The following is a 17,316-nucleotide window of genomic DNA, read 5'->3' as shown; positions in this document are numbered from 1 at the left end:
GAGACACACCTGGGAACAATCAAGGGGAGGACAGGACAACGAAGAGACTCAAGGACACAAAAAACTCTAAATGAACACAGAAAACACAGATCCTGACAGCTATTGATTACACTCATCATAAGGGGTCTTTGGACTGCACTTTGTCTGATCCCTCACCTAGGATCTACCTGCCTCAGGTGACCCTAAGGGCCTAGCATCATTGGGACCCTCAAATTCCTCCACCATTGTAAGATGGCAGCTCAGGGAGTGGATGAAAGGCAATAATGAAAAATGTGTAAGAGAAGACTGTTGTTTCACTTTATTTTTTTTGCTAAATTTGTTTTAAAAGACAAATTTCCAACAAGTTCGCACTGAAGCCTTTATCCACTCAAGAAGCATTTGTAGATAAAACAATTTGTACTGAAACAACGCAAAATTCCACACTAATTATGTCAGCGTGAAATCTGTTTGTAGAAAGAGAGATTTAATTATGTCATTTATGCTTATTCCTCCTCCCCAGAATAGATAAGCAAGCTTGTGGGAATATTTACTGCCATGTTAGCAGAGTACTGGGTGATGGTGGGTAATAGTGAAAATATGTTTTCATGTGTGATAAGGAACAACCTATTCCCAATCTTCACACACCTGTCAGGCATACAGCTCGTTATCTTGGCTCTGAGGGCCTGGATATTGTTGTCAAGAGCAATCACACAGATACACACATATAAAAAACACACACACGCACACACACAAAATCACCCAATAAAAGCATGTCAACATTTTTAATTTTATACAACAAATATCTTATGAGTAGTGGACAGAAAGCTGATGTTTATCCCAACCAGGAGTCAATTTTAACAGAATATTTCCTGTATTTGACTTTTTTTTTTTAAATTGATGGAAAAATCTGAAGCTCGTCCGTCATTTAGACAGATTATAATTCACTCCCCTGGCTATAGAGGTGCAGACACGTTTCACACTTTCAACTTTAAGTAGAGTACATTGCGCAGAGGTAACTAAATCAATCAATACAAAAATATGAATATCATCGGCGACATGAACTAAATGACCCGGAACTGACAGTGTGTTGAAAAGTTACGGGCAGGAAGTTTAAAAAAACGCATTTCAAACTTTAGCTGAAGTGGCGCGTTTAACAATCTTACAGTACATTAAGAACAGAGAAAACTAAAGAGAATCCTACATTGTCTTAATCTATTCATTGTTTAAATGGAGGGGTAGAGTGTTTACCTTGTTAAAAAAGAAAGTAATGAGTTAATTAGACTGTAATAAGCGCAGAGCTGCACAAGTGACTGTGCACATGGCTCCGCCTTGCTCTGCTCGAGCTGCGGAAATAAAACCCTTTCAGTCAATCGGATTTGCACTTATCCTGCATTAAACGAAAAACAAAATGGAGCTGGAAGTCGTTAAATGAAACCTGGGAGAAATTACACTGCTTATTCAAATGGAGCTCTAAAAACCAAAGCATAAAATTAAAATAACATGTCGGGTTTGCTCCAACCTCCAATCTCTAATTAAAGTCAATTAGTCTGGTTGGATCGGGCTCAGACATAATGTCTATGTATCAGTCCATAGATATTCTGGTTGGGTTGGATTTTTTAGGTCCGATCTAAACATTAGCGAAGATTTTAAAGATTTGAAAGCTTAGATTCTACACTTTCAGAAGATGTAAATAACTCGAAAGAACCTGAGTTCATGGTTTTACATTTACCAAACATCACCAGCCTTCTCACTAGGATGAACAAGGAAGACAACAATAAATGAGTTAGGAAAACAACATTTGGAGTTAGGTGGTCCACAAGTACTTATTTAGTGATCCTCAGCCTGAAAAAGCTTGAGAAACACTGAGTTTAATGGAGTGATAAAGAAGAGGGAGCTGGTTCTGATGGAGGACTGCAGTTATCGTCAGGAAACGACGATGACTGCAGAGTTTCTGGGGAGAAAGGATCCGACGATGAAGATCTAGATGTCTGTCCCCTCCAAATCACTGAATGATGATCTACTGTATGTATAATATAATTATTTATCTCTATTTCTGGTTTTATTCAAATAATCCAGGTTTTTTCAAATAAACGAGTCAAGGTCTGCCTGTGCTCCAACATACCAACATACTGTACATAGCAAACAGTTCAATTTTAGTATGTTTATTAGTTTATTGATAGACAATAAAAATATTGCATTAGGATTTATAGTTCTAAAAATAATTATTTATTCATCAATATTTATATATTATTTCTTGTAATATAAAGCAATTTGTTGATTCAAGGATGCATAATCAAAATACCTTTGATTATGCTTCAAATGTATCTAAGTACCATTAGGTATAATTGTTCTTTTTCTACAGTTATACCTAAATTTTATATACTACTACTAGTTTTACTCATTTTCATTCCTTAGTTGTCTAATGTAGCTAAAAAGCTTCGCACCCAAAGTTAGAAATAACTTTCAGATTTTTGTTTACATGTTATCTATTTTAATATCATATCTAGTAGACTAAATCTATATTTGTATTGCACAACTTAGCTCAGGGTTAAGATCATTTACAGAGTTTTTCAGCCAATGTCCATGTAGTGGACACATTGCACTCTTCCACTTCCTCTAACCATGTGGAATCCATTCTTGACATCAAATCACTTCTATTTTAGTATCAATCAACCAACCAATGTAGAGTTGTTACATCTCCTTGGTTGTATTAAGGGCTGTACAGTGCCACAGTTGGTAACACTGTTGCCTTGCAGCAAGAAGGTCAGGGGTTCTATTCCCGGCCCGAGGTCTTTCTGCACGGAGTTTGCATGATCTCCCTGTACATGGTGGGTTCTCTCCGGTACTCCGGCTTCCTCTCGCAGTCCAAAAACATGACTGTCAGATTAATTGGTCTCTCTAAATTCTTCCTAGGTGTGAGTGTGTGTGTGGTTGTTTGTCCTGTCTGTCTCTGTGTTGCTCTGCAACAGACTGTCCAGAGTGAACCCCACCTCTCGCCCAAAATGTTTGTTGAAGATAGGCACCAACAGCTCCTGACCCCACTAGGGACAAATGTATTAGAAAATGGATGGATGGATGGATGCACAAACAACAAAAGAGGCATGAAGCTAATTAGTTTTACTACTCCATAAGAAGCTGTGTCTCACAATATTATCTAATTAATTTCAAATTACTTACCTTACATTTCTGCTGCCATCTCTGTTGTTTTAAACAAATATTTCACTGTCCTCATTTAAGCTGCTGATGATAGATAGAATTCTACTGTTATTTGTCATAATATTGTAAGCACCTTGCACTGATAAGATATAATAAAAGAAAGGAAGAGTACTCCAAACGTCACAAATCAAGGCTGAGCACCTGAAATTAAAACTGGGTAGAAGAATAACTTCTGATGGAGATGACTGCAGTACAGAACAAGAAGGGCAATCTGAAACGACTAAAGAAAAATGCTCTGAACTCAAAAACAAACTGAAATAGGTGGATGGCTTATGGTGGAGAAAAACAGACTTTTAAAGCTGCAGTATGTAACTTCTGTAAAGAATATGTTTTTTTTACATATTTGTTAAAATCGTCACAGTTTTAACACATATGTTATGAGATTTATTTTATTTATTTATTTTTCATGAGCATGTCTTCCATGTCCAAGTGTTTTACCTTTTGACATTTTTGCTGTCTTTTTATCATGTTAAAAATGTGAGTGGGGTTTGCAGTGATGCTGCTGTCGTACCAGAAACAGAAGCAGATGGATCACTCCTACTCATCTGAATGTGAAAGGATTCTTTAGTCAGTGTATCTTCAATCTGTCCCATTTGGTGCTGTGACCTCTGTGAGGCAGACTAGGGTCAGTGGTTCATCTCAGCATAATACCCTCCACCAATTCTGTTGTCAGTCAGAACTAGTCCCATTTCCCTTCTAACCACAAGGGCACCAGCGTTCTTAACAATAATCTAATTAGGTATTAATGAGCCCTGTAGCCTTGGATGTAATGGGCTTTTTATGGTCATGTTATTGGGGACTGTGGCGATGGAGAACAAAAGGTCGGCTGCAGTAAATAAGACAAACTACATTTTTGTAAATAAAGATGTGCTTTACATAGACATGTCTATAATGTCTGTAAGAGTGATAAGGATGGAATATTACTGTTATTACTTGATCAATTATGATCACAACATTCAAAATGAAAATAATCTGCAATAAGATTCATTTTCATACTCCGCTCTTTTTATTTTTTCTGTGCCACCTTTAGAGGTGGGGACTGCAACAGATATTTGAAAAGCGAGCAAGACCATGATATTCTTTAAAAAGAGAATTTTAAAGGTCCTGGAGGAAACCCAGAGGAAGACCCAGGACATGCTGGAGAGATTATGTATCTCTGCTGTTCTGGGAACGCCTTGAGGTTCCCTGGAGAAGCTGGAACAAGGAGCTGGGTAGAGGGAAGTCTGGGCCTCCTTAGTTAGGTTGCTACCCCTGTGACCTGATCGGGATAAGTGGAAGGAGATGGATGGATTGATAGTTTAAAGGTCCACTATTATGCAAAATTCACTTTTTGCATGTGCTTCTAAAAACAGTCTAGAAACAGAAACAGTCCAAGAACAAAATAAATAATAATAATAAAAAATAAAAACACCCAACAATTTTTGGGAAATAAAGAAGTTCTGCTGGTGCCTGCAAAACAATCTGTTTCAAAAACCTGTAAATTGTTGCATCACCATTTTTTACCTAGCAACTCCAACTCCAGCCCCTCACCTGACAACCCAAGAGCAGCTCCACTCTCTTCATTACCAGTTACAGCTGCAATGACTGCTGGAATTACATACAGTACAGACCAAAAGTTTGGACACACCTTTCTAATTCAATGGGTTTTCTTTATTTTCATGACTATTTATAAGGCAAGAAATCCCACTTATTAACCTGACAGGGCACACCTATGAAGTGAAAACCATTTCAGGCGACTACCTCTTGAAGCTCATCAAGAAAGTGCAGAGTGTGTGCAAAGCAGTAATCACAGCAAAAGGTTGCTACTTTGAAGAAACTAGAATATAAGGGGTATTTTCAGTTGTTTTACACTTTTTTTGTTTAGTGCATATTTCCACATGTGTTATTCATAGTTTTCATGCCTTCAGTGTGAATCTACAATGTCAATAGTCATGAAAATAAAGGAAACTTATTGAATTAAAAGGTGTGTCCAAACTTTTGGTCTGTACTGTATATATATATATATATATATATATATATATATATATATATATATATATATATATATATATGTAATATAATCCTTAAAAATAATTCTTAACAATAAATAATTGTTAAGAAATAATTCAGCCATAAGGCTGAATGAAAAGTTCTAAGCTTGAGTCTCATGGACTCTCTTAAGGAATCGATCAGCTCTTGAAATCAGATCCTTATAAAACCTTATCAAATTAAAAGGAATAAAATTCTAAAATTGTATTCGATTAAAAATATTGTTTTGTCATCTCCCTCTTCTGCAAGTGCTCTCACTATCACAGACTGTAATCTCTATTTAAATGATTTCCTAGACAAAGTTGCCACCACCATGGCCTCTATAGTTCTCCAGTCTCTTGTCTTTGATAGATGGTCGTCTTTCACTCCAGTGTCATTATAAGACGTCCCATCACTGCTGGGTCAAATAAAAAGGTTTTTTAGCTCACTTGATGTCCTCCTCAGATCTTTTTTCATAACTTCTCTTATCTCTTCTTTTATTTTGTAAAATGAAGGTTTTCAATATTGAGCAGCTAAAATTGTGCATTCGTTTTATTGTATAGTAAAACTAGAGTTATTTTTAAATTATAGCTGATATTTTAAGTTGCAAAAATAATGGTTGTAAGAGTACTGTCTTTTAGTTTACATAGTTTTTTCTGTATAAACTTTCCCAGCCCTTATGGTGAAACTAGGAATGTATTGCCAATTAAACCTCACTGTTCATCAGTAAAGCCTGCACCTTCTTTTTGGAACATATACCACATCTTATCCGTCAGTTATCCTCTGAACAAACTTTTGAGTTGGCCAGGAATTATTGTTTCCTTAAAACATTTTTTAAAGTAAACCTATTACGTCTGCTTAAGATTTGGATCAATAAAATGAAATGCTCATAAGTTATATTGCATCAGTGAAAAGCCTTTAACAGTGGTGCATATCATAATATTGTCATTGAAGCATCACCAAGGTCAAGCTCTTGTTTTGATTTGGATCACTGAATATGACAACTCAAACTCCTCCCAAAGTTCTCAAAGCACTTCCTTTCCCACCCTTCAAAGAATGGGGACAGGTGGCAGATTTTTTCTAAGACTTATAAAATAAGCTGAGTCTCTGTTGTGAAACATTGTCTAGACAGATCATTCCCACTGAAAAGCTCAGAGAACTGTGGCTTGCGTTCGTACTCTTCCTCCTTTGTCTTTCCATCTTCCCTGCTGGCACAAGACAAATACCAGGCTCCACTTCCTAAATATTTCCACAGTCGCAGACTGACTCCCTGTTGGGCCCCAGCATCCAGTGGAAGGCGGACCTCCGTGATCGGCCATGCAGAGCAACTACACAAGAGAACGGCTGGCTGCCCTGCAAGGCCATGCAGATGCAGGTGTCAATCATGGCTGGAAGCAAGCAGGACTGAAAAATGATAGCATTTGTGCTACCATGCAATTATTTTATTAAATCAGTTAAGTAAATGTGAAGTGTAAAATGATGAACAGTGCTGCAATACTATCCATTATTTAACCTGGAAAGCACTACTTAAAGGGTCACTTGGGAAGACTGCAGATATACAAAATGAAATATTCACAAAGGATCCCCAAGTTGGCAAGTTATTACCTTCTGAGGTTCAGAACTTCAACATTTTAGAAATGTGTTGGCTTCTGGTTGGTAAGATGATATGAACCTCCAAGGGAAAGACATCTTTTTGTGGCTGACAGGCAAGAGACATGTCAGGAGTCAGAACTCAAAAGAGAGGGTTGATTGAGGCTAAGCTTCCCTCTACCCAGATCTTGTACAGGTGGGATCAGGAAAGGGCAGCTAGCATCTTTACAAGCTCCTGGACATGAACTGTGTAGATTTTTACCTTCAGATTGGCACTACAGAGTGCATTTTGTAAAAAACCAGCTGTCACAGAGACAGTTTCTTCCCAGAGGCTGTCTCTCCTATAAGTACAATGAGTCTGAATAGTGAACTCCTCCCATGTGAAACATCTTTGATGTATATTTGTGTCCCAGCTGCCCTCCAATGTGTTGGGGTGAAACCTGGAGGCAGGGCTGCCCAGGTGAAAAAATAATAATCTACTTATGTATATTTCTATATTTAAATAGGCTGCATTTTTCTGAAATACATTTCAAATATGTTATCAATTGGACATACTTTTTAAGGATATATTCAAAATTAAAAATGCATACCTTTCTGAAAACATACTCTTGTTTTAAAATGTATTTTGGTAGAGTTTATAAAAAATATTTTTTTGTAAAATATACATTACATTACAATTAAATATATTACTAAAATTATATTTCAGATTTTGGTGCAGTGAGTGTTAAGAGACGTCTCACACTTCTCCCATCACCTCTCCACCCAACTCTCATGGTGGTGGAGATCTCTGGTTTATGTAAATACAACTTTCTTCACCTCGATTCTATGAGTGCACATCTACAGTTCAATGTCACTCCAATAATTGTGTTGAAGTCAAAGGTAAATATATCAGTTTGCTTCTTACTGGTTATGTCTGCCATATTTGAAGCCTAAACTAAAAGTTTCTTCTGGTCCAAGTGTCACAAAACACACTTCAAATGTTTGGGATGCTAATTCAAATATTGCGCTGGAGTCGGGGTTTCCATCAATACCCACTTCTTCACCAACATCTACACAAAGTTTTACTGGTTTTTATTTTCTGAGGCATTGATGTCAAATTATTCACTGGGATATCTACACTGAAAGAGCTTTAAGCTCCAGTTTTTTATTATCAAATATCATCAAAGTCTAACTTATCCATTTTTCCATAGCATCATTAACCACTTTCAGTTAATCTTAATGTTGCTCATTAATATTGTCCAATAATACAATCTGACCCAAACAGTGAAATAGGCTGCTGCTAAAATTCTGCAGTTTATTCAAATTAAACTGTTATTGGAAAATGTCAACATAGTCTACATCATAGTACACATCTGTGGAATCAAATTACAGTCATATTACATAAATGAGATTATGGATCCCATAATCCATAATCTCATTTATACTACCTTGTACTTAACTTAGGTTCATCAAGTTAGTCCAGTTTACATGAACACATTACTGTATACTTAGGAAAATCTTGGAAACCTTAATTGAATAAATAACTGCACTGTAAAATGAATAAGTGGACTTTACTTTAAAAAATGTTTGCAAACTTGTTGCCTCATGAAAATCAAGTTTACACAAATGTCTGTCAAAAATGTTAGTATGGGTAAGATATACAGTACATCTTAAGTTTACACAACTTGACTAACTTGATCATTTGGAATAATATAATGACATACTAATATAACTTTATTATAAAGTAAGTTCTCCTTACATTATAATTCTATGCAAATTCAAGTCAATTTTTTTTGTTTTTATTAACTTGTCCAATTTTAGTGAGTGTAATTTCCTAAAGCTGAGTATAATCACTTAAGCACCAAAAGCATTTTTTTAAAACTTGAAATGACTTGATTGAAACAGTTCCTGACTTCTGTGGGTTTTTTTGTTTTGTTTTGTTTGCTTCTCTGCCCAAACTTGACAGAAACATGGAAAGCAGTGGTAGTTTGTATTGTACACTGTTGTTCAGCAAACCAAAAACACTCATATGCCAGAGCTGGATAGTCCTGAAGATGAACTTAGGACTCAGTCATGGTGCAGTTTCATATATGCAAATGGAAATGCCAAAAAATAGAGAATAAGAGCAGCAGTGCTCTGGACGTAGCCTCATTCCTGATCAAATGGCTGCATGGATGGAGCTTTGGAGTCATTATAGTGTGGCTATTTCTGTTTTATACTATTTTTAATTTTTGGTTCCCAAACATTATAGCTGGTGGGACTTTAATAAATGAATGTTTGATTGACACAGCAGCCAGGCAAAAGCTGCCTGTGCTGGTAAGATGGATGCTAACGATATCTCTATCTCTCTCTGTGTGTCATGCTTATGACATTAAAGTAGTTTTAATGGTTTTTGTACTTCAATTTCTGAGAAAATAGTGATTTTCAGTTTTTTTGCAAAATATACTAATGTCATGAGGAAAACAGCTACATAAGTGCTTGAGGATTTAGTCATTTTTGTGTTTGATTTCAGCTTATTTAACGAACACTGATAAGAATATTCTGCCCCTACTTAAACAAGTTAATGCAACTGTTTGCATCATTTATTTAGGGTTATCAAGCAAGACTGTTCTTTGTTTAAAGTACTTTTTTATTTTGTTACATGAAAAAGAAAGTCAGACTAAAGTGAACTTAATTTTATCAAGCAGATTAAGCAAAACCGAGCTTTGTATAAATTATTCAACTTTTTTAATATCCCATCTGTCCATTATTTTACACTCTTAACCCTATAATTTTATTATAAATACCCAATTTGGTGTTTAATGAGATTTTAGGACTTAATTTTATCTTATGATATGATTTTGAACTGTAAATGATTGTAATTTTGAAAAAAGTTCAAAAATAAAACGAGAATGTTAATAAAATGTTTCCATCTGCATCAAAAATCTGTGCTGGTGAGACATTTATCATTCTGGATCTGAAGACAGGGACCACAAATGGCCCCCAGGTCGCACTTCAGACTTCTCTACTTTTAGTATTATTATTATTTTTAGCCTTTATTTTATCTGTATAAAAAGCCCATTGTGTGATTTTTTGTGTTGTATGTGTTTCTGCCTCTTGGCCAGGCAAGGTTTTAAATCTCAGTTACAATAAAATGGTCCATGTCATTGAATCGGGTTGTTGTCAAACGACCATGTTTTTTATTCTTGCGATCTGAGCACTAATGACCTGCCTGTCATCCTAATGTTGGTTTGCATTTGCTCCTGATCTATCGGGCATTCTGCTCTGGCTAAGGAGACACTATTAACCTTTTTCAATTAGTTTTTTAAAAATCTTTTCATGAAATCTGTCAGTCACATTAGCGTTTGATATGGGAACGCATTGCGGTCACAATGTAACGCCATGAGACGGAAGCCCAGACTCACCAGCCCTGCGCCCCATAACAAAGATTCATCCTGGATTAAACCGGTCTAGAAAATGGATGGATGGTTCAGTGGTGAAAATGTAAAATCTGAATGTTTATATCCTAGTTTATACTTCAAAGTGCGAATAATAAGTAAATAGACTTTGACTACACCCGCCGCTTCTACAGCTCAACCATGTTTATTTATTCAACCATAAAAGCTAAAACTCTTTGTCACATTTAACTTCTTGTTATATATTTACATTTCACATGTCTAAGAAGTTTGAAAAGTTTTGTAATAAATACCCTGAATGTAAACATAATTTTAGTTTTTACATCAGTGTTGATCACCAGCCGTTGAGTTTCTGTAACGTAAAAAGAAAAACCCACATCTCGTTTTCCCTCAGGCCATCGGATCAGCTCCACATTAAACCTTTTTCTTTGGTTTAACTGACAGGATGTGGAATAATAAAAAAGATTTTTTTTTAACTTTTTGTCACGCGGTCTACTTTGGAAAAGTTGCTCTATGTTCAAATCAATACTTGATTGCATTAAAACAAGTATTTTTTAGATGTTCAAAACAAAATGTTTTCAATTTTAAATGAAAGATTTTCAAGCATTAATCTCATTAATTAATTAATTAATTAATTAGATATCAATTGTCTTTTGCAGCTGCTTGTAGCCAACAAAAAATACGTAACAAGAATAACAGAGATAGATAAATACGGGAACAATCGATTTGATGACATTCAGTTAGGTGAGAAAAGCTTTTCTTTTCTTTTCCGGGCAGAAAAGCCAGAGATCGGCCTGAACTTGCAGCATATTTGTGTTCCAGGCTTGAATTTGGATGACTGTTGATGAAATGGCTGAATGTAACACGAGACAATTTCATGCTCTGCAAAGCTTCAACATCTCTGACAGCGGCGAGTTCCACGGTGTGAGTTCACCTCTGTACCAAGAATCCCGCAGTTCCACTCAGCAGGACCGATGATCCGAGACCCCACGCTGCCTGCCACTAAAGGGACAGCAGCATTTCAGTTTCATCCGCTGGGGTCAATGGGGTCAATGTGGGAATATTTGATGGGGTAGAAAAGAGTTTATTTTGAAAGGTGCAGCCTGAGATCGTTCCCTCTGCCTCCTGACTCTCTTCTCTCTCAGTACCAGTCCTACTGATCCGAACTTCCACTTCAATTATTCAATTTGTGTATTCACACAAAATAGTTTATAGCAATAACCGTCGCTTATCTTGTAACATAACGGTTTTAAACAAAATATTAAAAATATTTAATTACAAACCGTATAAACATGACATTTTCTATATTTTTTATTTAATTCGTAATATTTGTGCTTACGAACAACATTTACGGAACATTTGACCGCATTTATCGAGACTCTTGCTGCCCTACAAAAACTGAAATGTCTCGTAGCATTGAAGAGCAACACAACTCAGGACTAATGACGTTCTTTTAGCTTATTTATTCAGCAGTTCATCGTTGCATTTACACTTGGAAGAAATTTGTTGGGCTAATCAAAACTTTACGTTTTTTCATTTACCAACAATCAGAACTGTGTGGCGAAGCGCAGCAGACAAACTTCACATCTGGAGACCCGCGGCTCCTAGCTGAAGGAATGTGAGTCTAAATTTTCCAAACATCCTCTGTTGTTGCTCCGTGGTGGACAATTTGAGGAGCAGTAGTAGTACTAGTACTAGTAGTAGTACTAGTGGTAGTACTAGTGGTAGTACTAGTGGTCGTATTATTGTCCTGGTTTCGGCAGAACCTGAAGTTGAATATCCAACTTTGATTAAATCGTTCAGCTTTCCGTTGAAAATCTTTGGTAGTCTTTTGTTTCCTCTTTATCGGTCCAGTTCAGAAAAGTAACTGAACTGGACGAGCAGCTGGTTTCACTCTGCAGCCAACACTTGGACCCTCCCACCGACCCGGGATGAGGTGTTCGGGTCCAGCTCAGCTCTCAGTCGCTGTCCTCTTTGTCCTGCTGTGTGGTTGTGGTTGAATGGTTGTAGAGTCCCTGGGCCATCAGCTGCAGCGCCAACCCGTTCTTAAATCCACTGGCCTTTTTAATCTTGGCCCTTTTGTTCTGAAACCAGATTTTGATCTGAGACTCGTTGAGGTTCAGCTCCCGGGCCAAAGACAGCCGCCGCTGCTCCGTGATGTAGCGGCTCACCTGGAACTCGGTCTTCAGCCTCTGGAGCTGCTCTGCAGTGAAGGCCGTGCGCGGCCGCTTGTCTTCTTTGCAGCTTTTACATTTTTTCAATTTCCGCGTCCTTGGGCCTGCAGTAAGAGCAAGTGACAGCAAAGCGAAAATATGAATATACAGCGCATCCAAATCACATAAGAATCAGAGAAAATACCTTTTTGCACCTTCTGCGTTCAATAAGTTTTTCAGTTTCAGCATTGAACACACCTCTGAACTGAACCCCTTTAGAACTGAACCGCATTAGAAACCCGAAGCGGATCGGAGCTAAAACTATAGAGGCCTTGGACTAAACATGGTTCTGTCCCCAAACGTCTCGAGTTCAAAGGTCACACCTATGATGGTGGAACAAAACAAACTCATTCATCTCTTTAAATGTTATAAAACGGGTTTAAATAGATGCCGCTCATTCTATAATTAATCTCTAACTTACTGGATGAAATAATCACACTATTATTATTATTATTATTATTATTATTATTGAATTTAGTGATTCATCTGAAAGGTGTGTCCTAAGACCAGCGGCATAAAAAAGCAATTCATTTAGATTTTTATGGTTGCAAAACTCAGGGAAGAAATATGTCCACTGAGTCATTTCTACCCGTTTGACCATTTAAACTTTAGCTGTCAGTCGCACTAGGCTTTTTTCTTTTTTGCTTTATTTTAGTCGTTGCTACTCGTTTTCACATCTGACCCAAGATTAGCAACACTGAGGGAAACATGCAAGAAAAGCAGGCAGTGAGTCAGAAACAGCATCGACACCTGAGTCACGAACCACACTGAGAAAAACCCTCTGCACGTATACACGGCATTATTATTATTATTATTATTATTATTATTATTATTATTATAACATTTAAGGGTCAAATTAGGTGAAGTTCAGTTAATAAATTTAACTGAACACGATCATGAATCCATTCCATGTTTTCTAAATTGGAAGTTGTTGAAAGCTGATTAATTCACTTTGTGTCTGTTCCTATCGAATAAACGTAATAAAATTAAATTAAAATAAGATGACATTACACACATTCCGCTGACAAACGGATTTTTTAAAACACAATATAACACTTGGACAAAAACAAACAGAAGATTCAGGTTTGATGAAAAGCTGTTTTAAAGAACATTTACTGTAATTAAAGTGTTATTTTGTAGCCTGTTTTTCGTCTTAATTTATTTTATTTTATTTAAGTCTCTTCCAAATTCTAATTGAGCTGTAATTTTAGAGTATAAATAAGCAAAAATAGTTTATTTTAGAATATAATAAAAAAATATATTTTTGTTTTATGGACACAAAGGTAAAATAAAATGGAACTGTGTGAAGCAGGGTTATTGTAAAGTTGGATCTTTCAGTGAAAATGTATATAAAAAAATCTAATGTATTTTTTGGAAAGTCTGTGCGAATGGATATGGTTTGTTTGATCAAAATTAAATATCTATAATCGATATCCTGTTGAACCCGTTCGGCTTGAATCTGTTTGTGAATCCATCGTCTTACCAGAAGAAGGCCTGTCAGAGTACCGGGTACAGTAGACCCAAGCGGGCCAGAGCAGGGCCTGGCCCTCCGGTGCGGGGGTCCCGGTCCCGGTTCCGGTCCCGTTCATCACCACCAGCGAGGAGGCAGAATGTTCCTCGTCCTTCTCCTCGTATTTTAACCCTTCGCTGGTCTCGTCAGAGCCCGCGGTGGCTGTCAGTCTCTCGCTGCTGCACTTCGTGGTACTGGCCGCAGAAACGGTGCTGTCGCTGCTGCAGCTGGAGTCCAGGCCCGGTGTCCTGGAAAACGGTCTACCAAGAACCGGGTGAAGCCGCTCCAGACCAGAGCTCTGTGCCTTCTCTCTCGGACCCAGATCGAATTCCTTCTTGCATCCGAAATCCGGCCGTAAAATGTTGTCAATGAAGAAGTTTGTTGTTCTGTGGTTCTGTGGGCCGGCCTGCAGAGGGGAACCGCTTTCTCCCTCGCTGCTGTCCGGGCTGTTTAGGTCCCGCTGTTCTTCCATCAATGCCTCTGATAAAAGTGTGTTCTTCCTACACTTATAAAAATACATCTGTGTCCAAATATGTCAACAGAGAGAATTACAACATGATATTTATATTTTTGTTTAAAGACATGGTGAAAACGTGGATATTCAACCTGCCTAAAAGACGTCCAGTGCGCGTCAGTGACCCAAAGATTGGCTGTGCTTGCTATTACGCACAGCTCTGACACACTGACGGATTTTCACCATTCTTTTCTTAAGTCTGCACGGCAGATCTCCACACTCACCATCCGCCAGTGCATCGCCAACATCCAGGACGGCCAATCACTGCTCGTGACACTCTCAAACCCAGAATGACGATGTCCAATTAGGCCAAGCGTCTCTGATCCAAAAGTAGAAGAGAAGAAGCACCTCCTTCAGATCAGAGGGAAGCAAAGCAGAGCAGCAGAGCAACAGAGCAACAGCTCTCCTGTCTGCAGCCACTAGCTCCAGAATATATATATATATATATATATATATATATATATATAAGTTATTGACAGCATGTTATATTTGATTTTTATTTTATCTTGTCTACAATTGCTACTCAGTGGTAGTTGTTGTGTGTCTTGTCTCTATGCTGCTGTAACTGCGAAATAATTTCCCTGCTGGGATGAATAAAGTAATTCTATTCTATATATATATAGAATATATCTATATTATATATAGATATATATATATATATCTATATATATATATATATAGATATATATATATATATACCTCACTTATATATATATAAGTGAGGTTTGGAACCTCACTTATATATTTTACAGTGAGTGTTATTTTTGGAGGTGATGTTTAAAAGTCATCAGTTATTGTTAACAGTTTTTTTCCTTGACAGCACTTTTTTTTTTTTTTGCATTGTGAATATAGTTGATCTTTTTTTACTAAATTAATATTTAAGTAGGCATGACACGTCCTAGGGTGAGTTTTGGTAGAGGAACAATCATCAACATCACCGCCTCGCCTAAGTTATTTGGTTTCTCCAGGTTATAGCAGGGAAATTCCTAGTAACATTCATGAGGGTGGGGCTGATTTGTTTGTTGATCACAGCGTTCAAACTCCTCAGACCTCTTCCCCTGTAGAAAGATAGAAAATTCAGTCACAGAAAGGTTACAGGCAGATAAACTAACCAGTGCAGAGAATACAATGTGCACTAAATTTGTCGCACTACAATAGACCTCACACAACTCACCATGGTGATGCCAAAAAAAAAAAACTATTTTAAGTTACTGACAAATGCTCTGTTCTTGAATGGGTCAAACTGATGTCAATGTATTTGAAAAAGAAGAATGTTAGTATACAGATCAGCCTGGTGAGGAAGAGCCAGAGCTGTAGTGAAAATAGACATATGCAGCTCAGTGTTGAACAGCAGCCTGAAGCAATTTATGCTATTCTCAAACAACACTTCAGTGACATCACATACTCATGCATGCCTCTCACTGACTTCTACTGCACACTTCCCAGAGCTAAACTTCTACCGTTTCTTTGTTGTTTTTCTTTTCTTTTTTTTAAATCTAAAGGGTTATATTTGTCGGTGAAACTGTTTCTGAATGTTTTCCCGAGTTCAGTGCTTGCACGTGTTATTCATTCTGATTGTGGTTGGAGCTGTCCCGTTCGGATCCTGACCACTGTTCCCTCCTATGAAGCAACAAAAGCACCTCTACCAAGGTGTTTCCTATGTCACCAGGCTGGGCACATGAAACATCGGTGTCCTGACATATTGTCCTCAGTGAGTCGGTCTGCTACTATCCCTCCTCCCTATCAGGAAAACTAGAAGGCCACATTTTGAGGTCAAATTTGCTCAGCGCTTTGACCCCTTCAAAGCTCTGTGTGAAAGCAAGTCTGACCAACAGAATTCCTGGACCAAACCAGCAGCTGAATGCACCTTTTGTCCTGTTTTATCTATTTCCCATTTCAGATGTCTGTTTTAGTGTTTTTGATTATAACCGTTTCATAATTTAAAATCAACCTGTTAAAAGGAAATAAATTAATTTGTTTTCTTACTTTTTTAAATCACCATCATCCCATTTATATTAGAAATAAATTGATTGATTAGTTATGACCTTTTTTTTCCTCAAAGAACTATAGAATATTTTTTGGTTCTACAAGTCTAAACAAAAAGACTGGATAAATGAAATGATGATCATTTTTCACTGATAAATGAAATGATGGCCATGAGGAATAACAGTATAAGAAATGAAACTGGTTTCACCTGTTTGGTCTTCGTGCCAAGTCACATATTCAGAGATGGTCCTGCGTGCCACATGCCATGAATGGGCAACTTGTTCTCCCACCATGTTCAGGGCACAACTGAGGCAACACAGAACATGTGTCCAAGAAATAATTGCTTATCTATAGGCTCTATTCTCCTAATGAAACATCCACTATCAGAGGACATTTTTCTCCGTTATGTCCAACACTGGGCTGGGATTTACGGCGCACAAAGAAGAAACATGCAGTAAGATTTAGGTAGATCCTATTGGTGAACTTTTTCATTGTCACTTGGCAAAATAATACATTTAGTCCAGTTTCATAATTTATTTTCTATCAAAAGTGAAATTACAAGAAAGCTTAAAAACAAGTAAAATATTTAAATACAGAAAATTTTATTCATCAGTTTCGGAAACTTTGAGAAGCTAAACTCACCTTCGTAGACACACACTGTAGCAGAGATTCACAATGAACACTTGGCAACTTCAAACCACAGTAACTATGAGAATAAAGCTGGAAAAGAGAGACACCTGCTGGCTGAACGAGAGGAGTGCATTTTTTATGGCTGTCAGTTTTTTTCTAATTAGCCTAAACAGTAATAAGAAAAGTAAATGTTCATTGTTATTAATTTCTATATTATTTTTCACTGATCTTGAACTTCTCAAATCATGCAATTTCTTAAAAAAGGGTTGAAATACTTTTTACACAATTTTTTTTATA

At 37.1% G+C, this 17,316-nt stretch overlaps 1 protein-coding gene and 1 long non-coding RNA gene across 3 annotated transcripts in view; both read right to left on the bottom strand.

The window, feature by feature from the left end:
* The window catches only part of LOC116723422 (uncharacterized), a 25,515-nt gene extending 8,199 nt beyond the window's left edge, over nucleotides 1-17,316 (bottom strand). Inside the window, exons 1-3 of the long non-coding RNA XR_004339977.1 lie at nucleotides 17,302-17,316; nucleotides 17,044-17,046; nucleotides 8,788-8,795 (exon numbers count right to left, since the gene is read on the bottom strand). This is a non-coding gene — a long non-coding RNA (uncharacterized LOC116723422). The remainder of the gene's footprint in view (nucleotides 1-8,787; nucleotides 8,796-17,043; nucleotides 17,047-17,301) is intronic.
* en1a (engrailed homeobox 1a) lies at nucleotides 8,067-14,828 on the bottom strand. 2 transcript variants are annotated; one of them, XM_032568299.1, is made up of 3 exons: nucleotides 14,628-14,828; nucleotides 13,863-14,389; nucleotides 8,067-12,444 (listed from the first exon to the last, which is right to left on the bottom strand). In XM_032568299.1, exons 2-3 carry the CDS (start codon nucleotides 14,359-14,361, stop codon nucleotides 12,125-12,127), a joined length of 819 nt encoding a protein of 272 aa, XP_032424190.1. In that variant the 5' UTR covers nucleotides 14,362-14,389; nucleotides 14,628-14,828; the 3' UTR covers nucleotides 8,067-12,124. The 2 variants fall into 2 exon arrangements, with proteins under 2 accessions (XP_032424190.1, XP_032424189.1); XM_032568298.1 differs by lacking the exon at nucleotides 14,628-14,828 and having other exon boundaries at nucleotides 13,863-14,621.

Source organism: Xiphophorus hellerii, chromosome 7 (genome assembly GCF_003331165.1).
Source record: "Xiphophorus hellerii strain 12219 chromosome 7, Xiphophorus_hellerii-4.1, whole genome shotgun sequence".
NCBI classification, from domain to species: Eukaryota; Metazoa; Chordata; class Actinopteri; order Cyprinodontiformes; family Poeciliidae; genus Xiphophorus; species Xiphophorus hellerii.
Note: the sequence above shows the minus strand (reverse complement) of the source record. Positions and strands in the feature narration are given on the sequence as shown.